The sequence below is a fragment of the Anarhichas minor genome, unplaced genomic scaffold (assembly GCF_050575085.1).
Source record: "Anarhichas minor isolate MPS153535 unplaced genomic scaffold, ASM5057508v1 ptg000009l, whole genome shotgun sequence".
NCBI classification, from domain to species: domain Eukaryota; kingdom Metazoa; phylum Chordata; class Actinopteri; order Perciformes; family Anarhichadidae; genus Anarhichas; species Anarhichas minor.
The window spans coordinates 465,804-478,145 of record NW_027466455.1 but is presented as its reverse complement, the minus strand read 5'-3'; the positions used below and the strand labels follow the sequence as shown (position 1 = coordinate 478,145).

Below are 12,342 nucleotides of genomic sequence, written 5' to 3'. Positions count from 1 at the left end.
ATCCTCCTCCCCCTCCTATCGTTTGTCTCCCTTTCTCATCCTCAATGTCTGTCTATCCATCTATCCATCTATCCATCTCTATCTATCCATCTGTCCATCTCTATCTATCTATCTATCCATCTATCCATCCATCTATCCATCTATCTCCGTCTATCCGTCTCCATCTATCCATCTATCTAATTGTCTGTCTGTCTTTTTCTCTATCTATCTATATATCTATCTGTCTGTCTAGCTATCCATCTATCTTTGGTCTGCAGGAGAAAACCACACACAGCAGTGCTAAGATGAAGAGAGGGATCTGAGCGTGTGTGTGTGTGTGTGTGTGTGTGTGTGTGTGTGTATGTATGGGTGGAGGTGGGAGAGGGGCAGCTTGAATGTGTCATTATCCAGTCCTGCGAGCCGACACAGAATGTACAGAAAGTCTTAAATACTTACGAAATGAGTTGATGACTAGATGTTTGTCATTATGTGTCATCTGTATGCAAAAACAGACTTCTTGCAATGAGCACCAGGCCTCTGTATGGACTCTCAGAGCCTCATCGCGCCCCCTACTGACACATGAAATAAATAGTTTTCGAGAGACAGATTCCCTGAAGACAAAAGGCTGTAGGCGGGGTTTAGAGACTGGGCCATCTGCGTGCTGGGGAGGGCTGCTGTGTGTGTGTGTGTGTGTGTGTGTGAGTGTGAGAGAGGGGTGAGAGAGAAAGAACCCCCCCATACAAGGCCTTTATTTGCATTATGAAAAAGTGGGTCTTGTGAGGGTGGCCTTCTCATATCCCACCAAACCCAGATCTCACAGTCAGGGATCTAGAGGAATATCTGACCCTTTTGTTTGGGTCCAACAAACACCATTGTTTAGACAAAATAAATCCTTTGCTTTTTGTTTTCTTCTGACCTAATTACAGTGAAACCCAACATGTAAAAAGTAATTCCTTTTGCCCCAGCTGGGCTTGCACATGTGATAAGAGGTGGCATACAGACATGACCTCAAAGCTTTGTTATTACACCACAAAATGTCACAATTTGTCACGTGTCGGATAAAAAGAAATGCACATTATAGTGCATAGTGATGCTATTTATATGGTCACTTAGACCCCAGAGTACTGAGAAAACTACAATAACAGAAATGCAAACAGACTTTTGGGAGAGCAGGTGAGGTGTGTACCTAGCAGCGTATGAACGTTACTGGATGTGCACGTTAAAGATGTCGTGATTGTGATGTTGTTATCGCCCCTCAGATGCATTACAACAGGATGCTTTGACATTCCTTCAGTAGTGTTTCTGCACTCAACAGTGAGTTTAGGCTGAAGTGAGCTTCATCACTCTGTGGTCCTATCATGTTCTCACAGGGGACTGATAGTGGGACTTAGTCTTCCTTTACATTTTTGCAGTTGCTTTCTAACCAAATGATGCATTTGGTAGATACCACAGTGTATTTTCTGATTCACCAGACAATTACAGTTTGTTCATAAGAGCTGGCCTAAAGGGTAGAAGTGTACTCGAAATGGAAGCAGAGGCAGCTGAAATAAAGGCCTATCTTTCCGAAAGCTAGGCCTACTTGTCTGTGACCTTGTCCGGAGCTTAGTTCTAGGGTTGGAAGAAGTGAAGGGCTGCTGCAACGTGAACTGAGTGATTTCACACTCCACGTTACCACCTAGTGGCCAATGTGATGAACTGCTTCTCAGATAACAAGACAACCAGGAGCTTATTCTACCCTCTGTGTTTATGTAATTCATTGATTAATATATGTATTTTGACATCAATGAGGCAGACCCTCCAACCCATATACTTTCTAATAATAATTTTGATAGTCCAGTGACTTTTATTTTTCTTCTTTTTCATATTTTTTGTAAGATTAATAAAAAGAAATTTGAAAAAAATGTTTTTCTATACCATGATCTAGAAGCTGTCTAAGATTGTTCTCTAATTTTCGGAAAAATGTCATGTTGATAAATTGCTCTATTAATCATGCATGTATACATGTTTACAAAATATCAGTATTCCCATTTAAAAAAACAACACTTTAAATTAAAAAGTGTAAACTGTTTCCCAGAAAACAACTCCTGAGTCTGTGTCCTACAGCCCTGAATAACATCTATAGAAATGGCTGGTTACTTTATAAAGTGCAAATTGTACTGTAAATGCAATATTAATAGAGAGAATACATGAATACATTTTAGAATAGAATTGCAAAAAAATAGTAAAAAAACATGATATATCCAAACACATCTCATCGGCCTTAGTTTGATATATACTAGTTTAACATAAGTAAGTAGAACATCTGAAAGAAAGTATTTTTAGGTAATATTATATAGAGAAAATATAATGCATATATTACTGATAGCAGGGTGTAATGGGTTCAAAGTAATTGTGTTACATATAATATGTAATACTTTAACTCAACTTCCTGCATTTCTGTTGGTTATTATAATTAGTTCGGGTTCATTATAATGTTTAAAAGATATTCTGTCATGACAGTTATGGCCAAAGTTTAATCGACTTGCAGTATGACGCTTCTTGACCCGTCCACCCGTCTGTCGTCACTTTCTAAACAAGGAAACCATATTCGCGCTAAAGTGGTGCTGCGTTCAAGCGCTGTCTGAAAAGTGATATACACATATCTATGACGTGTGTACAAGGTAGCGTGGCCGAGCGGTCTAAGGCGCTGGATTAAGGCTCCAGTCTCTTCGGAGGCGTGGGTTCAAATCCCACCGCTGCCAGAATTTTTCTGTGATTTCTACAACATTCTGTGGTACGTGGTGGTGTGGTATGCAACTGGAAATCTAGACTATAAATAGTGTCGGTTTTATGTCAGTACTGACTGGGACTAAAGGTTATCTTGGTAATGCAGAGGCTTTATGGATAGTCAGCAAAGTACAGTAATACACAACTAGTTTGTGTTTAGGATTATTCCAACAATTAATGGCTACATTCAGTATCTTACATTTCATAATTTGGTATTTGCTGTTTTAATGAAAGTAATATATTATTCTGTTTTCAGGGATGTATTATTTTTTTTAGAAATGTGCAACCATAAGGAATGTGCGACACGGTTTATAAAATAGTCTAATTAAATTATTGAAAAATTAGAGGTTTCATCCACGTTCATGGATAGTTGTTGAAGTACTTTTGTTGTGCTGTACCAACCGGCTGTAGAAAGTGCAATTTTGAGGTACTTGTACTTGAGCATTTTTGTTTTCTGCAGCTTTAAACTTGCACTTTACCTTGCAGATTAGGATTTTACAAACAAAATCTATAATGACCTTCTATAAAACGATGCATTGTATCGATAAACTACCCCAAAAAAAATCAAATTCAACCAACGAGAAACCCTAAATTGTCTCTGCACCACCAACAATAATCCAAAAATATAATAATATAACACTCACGGGGAGTTATTCTGCTGCAAAATGAGAACTCTCACCTTTCATGCCTTAAGTACATTTTGTTGATAACAGCCTACATTATTTAGCTAAGTGACATTTTGAATGCAGGACTTGTAATGGAGTTTACTTGGACTTTGTGCTTAAATAGATAAAAATATAAATACATAAATTATCTGAATACCTCCTACACCACCACTTTGAAGCAACATTTAGGAAACTGATCTTTGCTCTGTTACCCGTAAAATAAAAGTATGTATTTCTCATAAATATTACTTTCCCCAACGTTTTGGAGTACAGTTCAGTAGTACTCAGAAGTCGGAGCCAGAGAAGAGCACGTGAACGTAGCATAGTTGGACGCGACGGAGAGGAGAGGAAAGAAAGGGGGCAAGGAAAGGACCTGTAATAAATTCAGCCTCGTACTCTTGGCGCCAATCCGATTTAAAGAGAACAAAAACAGCATTTTTTTTTTTCATTGATGTTTTAACCAAATGTTCGCCTAAGTGCTGGTTCTCCCGCAGCCATCAGTCGGTGCTACATCCAGCTAGCCTCGTTAGCACACATTCATTGTCATATTAATCTGGCCCCTTCTCTGTGGTGACGAGACTAATAACTCAACAACAGCACAGCACGCGGACAATAGGTGTGTTTCTCTCTCCGGGGGATCGATACCAAACAGCTGCAAAATGGGGGTGAGTTTTTATGTGTTTTGCTTAATGTCTCGATGCGAGGTGAGTACACGAAAGGTGAATGTTTTGGGGCTCATGCGTGATGGTGAGATGGGAGAGAGAGAGAAGGAGGGAGGAAGAGAGACCATGGTGGATGTGTGTAGTCTAAGGTGTCGGTGGGCTTATTTGGCTGCCGTTACCGTTAGCTAGCTCTAGACAACGTTAGCCTGGTTAGCATTGTAACGGCAGCCCCAAAGCGTACACATTGCGGTAATAACGCTGAAAATGTGACGCTTTGCCCTCCCCGTTACGCACAGTTAACTTCTCCCGGTGTGTGCTGTGCCATTGTTAGCGTGCTAGCTGTGTTAGCCACTTAGGAATGCCATGTACATGACGAGTGCTTTGCTAGCTGTTACTGCTAATCACTTGCGCGTGTGTGGTTGTATATGTGTATACCAACAAGCCAGAAGTGTGTTGTCTCAGCCCACCTTAATATAATACATTCAGACTCGTTGGGTGTGAATAGTGTACTTCTTAGCAGCAGCCAGGCCTGCACTCGTGCTGTACAGTCTCCATAACTTGAGCTAACGTCAGTCTCTTTAAGCAGACCTGAGTCTATCCTCTACTTAAACCGATCCACGTGTTTCCACAGTCCCGGCTCAGTCTGCAGCCTCTCGGTGCTTGGTACAGAGTTAATGCCCTGAGCTATAGTTGGCAATTCAATGCATTCCTGCCCATGATTGTTACCTCTCAGGTCTGGATCTAATGAGCTAATACCTACTTGTTTGTTCATGAAGCACCGGCGCTGTAAACATGTCGCTGAAAACGTGATCATGTGTAATTACACGAGGCTTCACAAGGTGGTTCATAGCTGCATTCAAAATAGTATGCTGGCAGTGTAGGGACACAACGAATGATGATTTTCCATTATTGATCAATCTTTAAATGTCAGAAAATGTTCAAATGTCCCCAGAGTAATGTCTAAAGATAGCTTTATATATGACTCCCTGTCCAAAACCCAATTAAAAGTGACCTTTAACTTTCTCTATAAATTACAGGTGCCAATAATTAAAGACGGCTAATAATCTCAATATTTATGGGAGTGCACCTGCTAGAGACATATTTATAGCAGCTTTGAGCATGTGTGTGAGTTGTCAGCCAGGCATTGATGCAGTCAGAGTAATAATGTGTGTGAGTTATGGTTGCACCATTGCTGATACGAGCGCTGGACATCAAGCCAAGCTCAGGCTAAATTTGAGCAACACTACAGTCCCACATAGTCGAGGGCAATATGCAACATCAGCGAATAGAACCGCTCTTTTTTTAATCAAACCGATATAAATAATTGTCTGTCAGTGAATGGTGGGCCTGATCACAAGGTGGTTGAATAAGGAGTAGTTTGGAAAAATGATATTTCTGACACACCCGTCCTATATATTTTCCCTGTCCTTTCACCTCTCGTCATCGTGCTACTTTCTTCCATAGTTGCCCTCTCTTCTCTCCTTTGTCCCTGCTTTTCTCTTCTGCCTCCACCTCGACACAATCCTCCATTTACCCCTTTCCTTATTTCCTGTGTCCAGAGGAAGTCCAACAGAGCAAAGGAGAAGAAGGCCCGGCGTCAGGAAGAGAGGGCAGCCATGGATGCCGTCTGTGCCAAGGTGGAAGCAGCCAATAAGGTGTGACTGTTTTTGGGTTGCCGATTAACCAAAGAGGCAGCTATTGTCAGCCTTGGGAGCGGATCTCACGGAGGGGCTTTTGAGGGAGTCTTTTGGGGGAGATGGAATTGAAACAGTTGTTTAGTTGTGAGCTGCTGGATGGCTGCAAAGCAAGCACAACGTTAGCATTTGTGTAGTTCTGACAGTTGATAATGGCAGTGCGTTAATGTTAGAAATAAATGCACTTTTTCATCTAAGTGCTTCACATAAAGGCCTCCACCACTTGGCCCCTTTACGTGCTGTTTCAGGTTTGGCTTCAGATTGCACCGAGCACTTAAAACACTTGAAACCTCCATTGTGAGCTGTGATTTCTCTCATTTGTTAACTTGCAGTAACAGACATGGTTCAATGCAATGACACCAAAAGATGGGGATGCCCTTCTTACTCTTGACTGAACCCGTAATTGATATCCTCCCCAATGCAGTGCCATATGTTTCTCTATGCATAATTGATCAGCATTATTAAATCCTAGCCCTGTAGTAGAACACACAGCAGAACGCTCCTGTAGCTCGGAGGTTGGCTCGAGATGTAAACCTTTACTGAACAAAGCTCACACCCTGGCCTCCTCGAGCTGAGCTGCAGCTACTTCCTCCACGAGCTCTGAGCAGGCCTGCCTGCACTTCTTACTTCTCTGTGTCACTTTGTCCCAAAATGGGGCACTCTGTGTTGCATGCTGTTCTGTCTCTCTCCCGCCCCTTTTTCACTGTTGATGTGCCAACGGAGCAGGAATGCAAGAAATTCTCCCAAAGTAACCTTTCTGTTTGTTTGAGCTCTTGCCAACAGTGATGAATCTTGACTCTGATTATTGTTTCAAAGGAGCAAACAGTGCATTCACTGCTTAAAAAACAATTTCTGGGAGATCAAGCTTCTGATAGTTTCTCCTTCGTCATTGGAAAAATCAAATGGCTCGTTCAAAGAGTAGGGGACGTCTGAACTGATATCTATTTGTTTTGTATGTTTTTTTTCATCTTTCCCCTAATAAAGCTGCACAGGTCACACGTCTGTGCCCAGGGGCCTAAATGTCCCATCATCTTTGCAAGAAGAGGTGTATTCTTAATGTGATATTATGTATTCTATCAGGACCGAGGAAAAGATCACTTTGTGGGCGCTTATTATGAGTGAATAACGGGGCTCTAACACTAACTGTAATGTTCCTGCCTGTATGGGCCCTGATTGGCTTATTTAGGATCCAGAGCCTGTAGTTGAGCCTGAGGGATGTTTGGATTATACAGTGTCTGTTACAGTCCATTGGGGGGATTTACTGCATTCACAAATGAAGGACTTGATTTGAAAATACAGAAGTGTAGCGGAACTAACGATCATTTTGATGAGCGAATAATCTGCCTGTCGTTTTATCGATTTGTTTTGTCCGCATAATGTCAACATTTCCTCGAGCACACGGTGACGTCTTCAAATATATTGTTTTGCTAACAGTTCAAAACCCAAAGAGACATCGTTCACTACCATTTAATTACAAAGAGAAATACATAATCATTACGTTTGAGAAGCTAGAAACGGCTCATATTTGATAAAAACACTTTTGTGTTTTTGAAAGTGTCTTTCAGCTAATTTTGCCTCTTCTCATCACAGCTCGATGACCCACTGGCTGCCTTCCCAGCCTTCAAAAAGTACGACAGAAATGGGTACGCAATGTTACAAAGGACTTATTCAGTATTTCAGGAAATACATACTTGTGTCATTTCTTTTGGTTGGTCTGCTGGCGGCATTTCTGTCTGTTCTTCTGAGTCTTTCTCTCACTTTACTTCAGCACAGACTCGTACACACACACATACATTCAGGATGTAGTTATTGACCCTGTTTCCTTGTCCTTCCGTCTAGGCTGAACCTGCAGATAGAGTGTAAAAGAGTGACCTCCCTCAACCCGCTGTCTGTGGAGTGGGCCTTCGAGCTCACCAGAGCCAACATGCAAACACTGTAAGAAGTCTGTACTCTGTAGCTGAGGAACAAAGTGACCCATATTTAACAGGGATGAACAGTCTGGCGAGTGGTAGATTACCGCTGAAAATAGATAGAAGAAGAAGAAGTGCAGACATGCCAGGTTTTTTTTTTTTTTTTTTTTTTAGTGTGCAAGAGAATTGGAGAGTGACATCAAACATAGATATGAGTGTGAATTGAATCATCCTCAATGGGGAGCCTGTGGAAAGGAGAGCAGAGGTAATGCAGACGGATTAGAGACTGAGGCAGAGAAATTACTACAATTGTGTTCGATTGAGCAAACGGCATCCATCCAGTCAGTCGACACTAAATGAGTCTTTTCTGGGACGATGGTGAGGAATGAGAGGGTAAAATTACAGCAGGCCAGGTTTGAGATGACCCGCTTTCTCCCTTTGCTGTGCTGCAGGTATGAGCAGAGCGAGTGGGGGTGGAAGGAGAGGGAAAAGAGGGAGGAGATGAACGACGAGAGGGCGTGGTACCTACTGGCCCGCGACGGAGACTCCGCCCCCGTGGCCTTCTCTCACTTCCGATTCGACGTGGAGTGTGGGGAGGAGGTTTTATATTGGTACGTTCCAGCAGTAGCTTTTATTACCACAAATACAGAAAAATGTATTTCACTTGTTTTTAACAATATGCTCTCATTGCAGCTATGAGGTACAGTTAGAGAGCAGAGTGCGGAGGAAAGGACTCGGAAAGTTCCTCATCCAGATTCTACAGCTCATCGCTAACAGGTACAACCCACAGCTGTCCTCATAATGTGTGTATGTGTGAATCTGGATGAATTGTTGTATTATGTGCTAACAGCTGTAAAACAATTGTATAAATATTTGTTTTTCTGGGGATGTAAATGTGTCTTAACATGTTGTTGGATCTCAAGGACGCATGCAATGTGTTTTGGTGGGAAACACTGACTGCACTCCCAACTTTAGTCTACTGGAATATATGCCCATCACATCCTTCAGTCATGTGAAACTAAGATGTTTCCTTTCTGCTCTGTTGCTCTCTCTCTCTCTCTCTCTCTGTCTCTCTCTCTCTCTCTCTCTCTCTGTCTCTCTCTCTCTCTCTCTCTCTCTGTCTCTCTCTCTCTCTCTCTCTCTCTCTCTGTCTCTGTCTCTGTCTCTGTCCAGTACGCAGATGAAGAAAGTGATGTTGACAGTTTTCAAACACAACCACGGGGCTTACCAGTTCTTCAGAGAAGCTTTACAGTGAGTGTACCGGCTCCGCAAAGGCCATGTTTGTTTTTAACATTACAGGACAGACCTGGAATGTGAAACATCTCTCTCTCTTTCTCTCTCTTAGGTTTGAGATCGACGAGACTTCGCCGAGCATGTCCGGCTGCTGCGGCGACGACTGCTCCTACGAGATCCTCAGCCGGCGGACCAAACACGGCGAGGCCTCGGCGGGACACACCCACGGGGGTGGCCACTGCGGGGGCTGCTGCCACTGATCCGCTCCGGCTCCACCCTTTTTATGATTGGTTAAAAAGCCAGCAACTTTCGTGGCTGTGTGTGAAAGCTTGAGCTGCCTGCTACTCCGCAAGCGTTTTGAGTTTGCCCCCCCCCCCCCCCCCCCGGCTGTAGAGTGCCGTTTAAAAGTGAACCCACGGCGGAATACCTGGCGACAGGTATTGGTGTCGCATTATGGATTGAGATTTGTGTGGGTTATTTTTGTTGTGTGAGTGTGTGTATGTGTGTGTGTGTGTGAGTGTGTGTGTGTGTGGTCCTGCTCCAAAAAGCAGTATGCAGTGTGAGCTTTCACACATGGCTCCTGTTCTTTCGTCCTTATTGGTTCAATGTCCAAGCCTTCTTTTCTCATTCTCTTATCCCAGTTACTGACGACAATTAGTAGTTCCCAGTCAAGAAAAAGCAAAGTCATTGCTGACATTCTTTACCACGGCAATGAGCCTGGTCTCCTAACGGGCCGCGTGCTGTATTCAATCACCCTGCAGCGCTTCTTAAACTGTGGCTCGGGACCCGGCCTGAGGCTGTATTATAGAAACTCACTACCTCAAGTCAAGGCGTCACCGTACATTTTTCTAAATAAATCACGCCCTCGTTCAAGTTCCCATCAGATAAGAAGATTTAGTCAGTTTCTGTTATACAGCCCCGGATTTCTTTTGGGGGCCCCCCCACACTGAGACTACCAGCTTGTGTCACTGAACCAGGGTCCCACGATTAGGCCTAAAGTACTCACATCTGGGTCCCAGAAAACAGTCAAACCCTGCTGTACCGTGATACCACCTGTTGTATCCAAATATGGCTTGTAAGTGGTTTTGTAACAAATGAAGTGCAGCTAGCAGCAAACTCCACATCGGCCCATTCTTAAAATCTGCTGCTGTCAACTTAATCCCAGTCAGACTCTCTTGCTCATTCAGATGTTCCCTCAGTTCATTTCCTAATCAGAGTTGCATGTCATTGTTTCCACGCTGACAGATTCGCCCCTCGCCATAACGTGTGTTCACATCTGTAATATAGCATCCTCCCAGTCCGTTGCTTTCTCCTCTTCTTTCTGCCTCCATGTCCTCGAGGTCCCGGTCGATGACTGCGGACGCGTTCATGTTGCTCTCATCTTCAGCCCCCCCCCCCCCCCCCCCATTGTACAATTGCATCACTCCCGCTCGCCTCTCCGTTCACTTCCTTTCCAAGAGGTACTAATGATAAACAAGTTGATGTTGACGCTACCTTTTTTTAGCTGTATTTAAAAAATACTACAGAACCATCCTCCATCCCTTCTCTTACATAGTCTGTTAGCATGAGCGAATCATATTGATTTAACATGGATGAGGATCGGTAGAAGTCACCGTTTCATTATGTGGCCGCCTGAGGCTGATGAATGCTTTTAGCTTCGGAGGAGGGAACACCGGATGGATGGATGATGGAAGTGATTGCAGAGCACCGAAAGTGTTTTTGTTTTTGTTTTTTTAATGGTCGTTATTCCTCTTCTTCTCATTAGCACCCGTTTTGCGGCCCCACTGTCATTAATATGTATGACAAAGTTTAGAAGTGTTAACACAAAACTCGTAGTCTAGATCATGATCAACAGTGCTGTTTTGAACAAGTGTCCCATGATTCAGTGCATGTTAGAAATATGTGATGAGGGAGCTGTGTGAAATTTGAAAGTGAGTGCTGACATTCGGTATTCCTTAAAGTCCGTACGAAAAGATTTGTACCGTACACGTGGAACATGGTTCCTGTTCCACTTTGGATTTTAGAAGCCACATTGCCGTCGATCTGTTTAATTCCATGTCTGTTTACGAAACCTTCAGGGTATTTTTGGACAGTTTCGCGTGCTGGTCTGCCGGATAAGAAGCCCCGTCTAGAAACCACCATCAAACCCTTCTTGATTCCAGGATTGTAGTCAGTTTGTACAGATTGTCCTTGTGGGCTGGAGATGTAAAATAATATCACTTTACCTTTCTGCTGTGGATGTAAAGGTTCCTCCATGTCGTGTGGCTGTGAAGGGCTTTAATTGGTGCGTTTTGAAACGTTTGTTCTTTTTTTTTTAACGGTCATATCGAGGCTGAACTTGAGGTTTGTCTCAGACGAAAGCCTGGTGAAAGTATGTGAAGCAGGGCAGACTGAAATGTGAAGTCGACAGACTCTTTCTTACACCTAGATACAGAAATACTCCGTGTTATGTATCACCAAAAACAAAAAAAAATGAATTTTGGATGACAAATCCAGATCGTGGGGTGAAAGTTTGTGGTTGCTTCTAGACTGGGTAGAGACTTATAAAGTATTCAGCACCTCAAGACCACATGTTGGTGTCTCATGCTTGTTTGATCATGAACAACAAAATAGTGCTTGTTTTAGTCCTAGACTACCTTCTGATAAGTACAGTAAGTCTTTTTTTTGTACTGCATAGGTTACAATACAAAGGAGATGTTGTACATAGTGGTAGTATATCAACCGACTGACAGTCTCTCTCTCTCTCTCTCTCTCAGGTTAATCAAACGTAATCAAACCTCATCTGTTTTATTTAACAGCCATGTCAGCTGGATTAGATTGGCCCCAGCTCTGACCTAGAGTCAGTTTTTTGTTTGTGTGTCATGCCGTAGTATTTTTACGATGTGTTACAGTAAAAAGGAAGAAGCCCCTCTATGTCTTGGAAATGTGAAAGTGAATGACACAAAGTTTGAACTGACCCTAGATCAGTGCTCAGTGTCTACATTAAATCCAGATAGGTGGGCTGTCTTTTAAAAAAAAAATAATAAAAAAAAAAGGCTCACTGGAAGTAAAAATCAGTTTGTGAAAGTTTGTGAAAATATCTTAAGTTTAAAAATGAGCCTAAACTCAACCAGTTTATTTTAAGTCAGTGAGTGCTTTTATTTTGGAAAATGGTTACAAACCCTCACAAAATCACTGATCCTTCTCTTGGTCCTTTCTCTGTGTATGTGTGTGTGTATATATAAGCTGTTGTGGATCCATCTTCATTTTCATTTCTTGGCCTTTTACAGGTGAAACACTTTTTAAACATGTTGTTGAAAGTGAAGCTCCATGTTTGAGAGTGAGTGTTACAGTCCTGTCCATGAACGACAATGAAAGGGAAAACTAAGTCATTCTGCCTTGTCAGTGTTTTATTTGTATGTTACAAATAAAGGAAAGTTGTTTGACTTTTCAA

At 42.5% G+C, this 12,342-nt stretch overlaps 1 protein-coding gene across 2 annotated transcripts in view; it reads left to right on the top strand.

Moving 5' to 3' along the window:
- The window catches only part of naa40 (N-alpha-acetyltransferase 40, NatD catalytic subunit), a 20,049-nt gene extending 7,707 nt beyond the window's left edge, over positions 1-12,342 (top strand). The window contains exons 1-8 of one of the 2 annotated variants that reach the window (XM_076086952.1): positions 2,692-4,075; positions 5,632-5,727; positions 7,357-7,409; positions 7,606-7,701; positions 8,129-8,287; positions 8,370-8,453; positions 8,850-8,927; positions 9,022-12,342. In XM_076086952.1, the coding sequence (XP_075943067.1) occupies positions 4,070-4,075; positions 5,632-5,727; positions 7,357-7,409; positions 7,606-7,701; positions 8,129-8,287; positions 8,370-8,453; positions 8,850-8,927; positions 9,022-9,169 (720 nt within the window). In that variant the 5' untranslated portion in view covers positions 2,692-4,069 and the 3' untranslated portion in view covers positions 9,170-12,342. Of the gene's footprint in view, positions 1-2,691; positions 4,076-5,631; positions 5,728-7,356; positions 7,410-7,605; positions 7,702-8,128; positions 8,288-8,369; positions 8,454-8,849; positions 8,928-9,021 lie in introns of those variants that run through there. The other variant, XM_076086951.1, reaches the window with a different exon arrangement.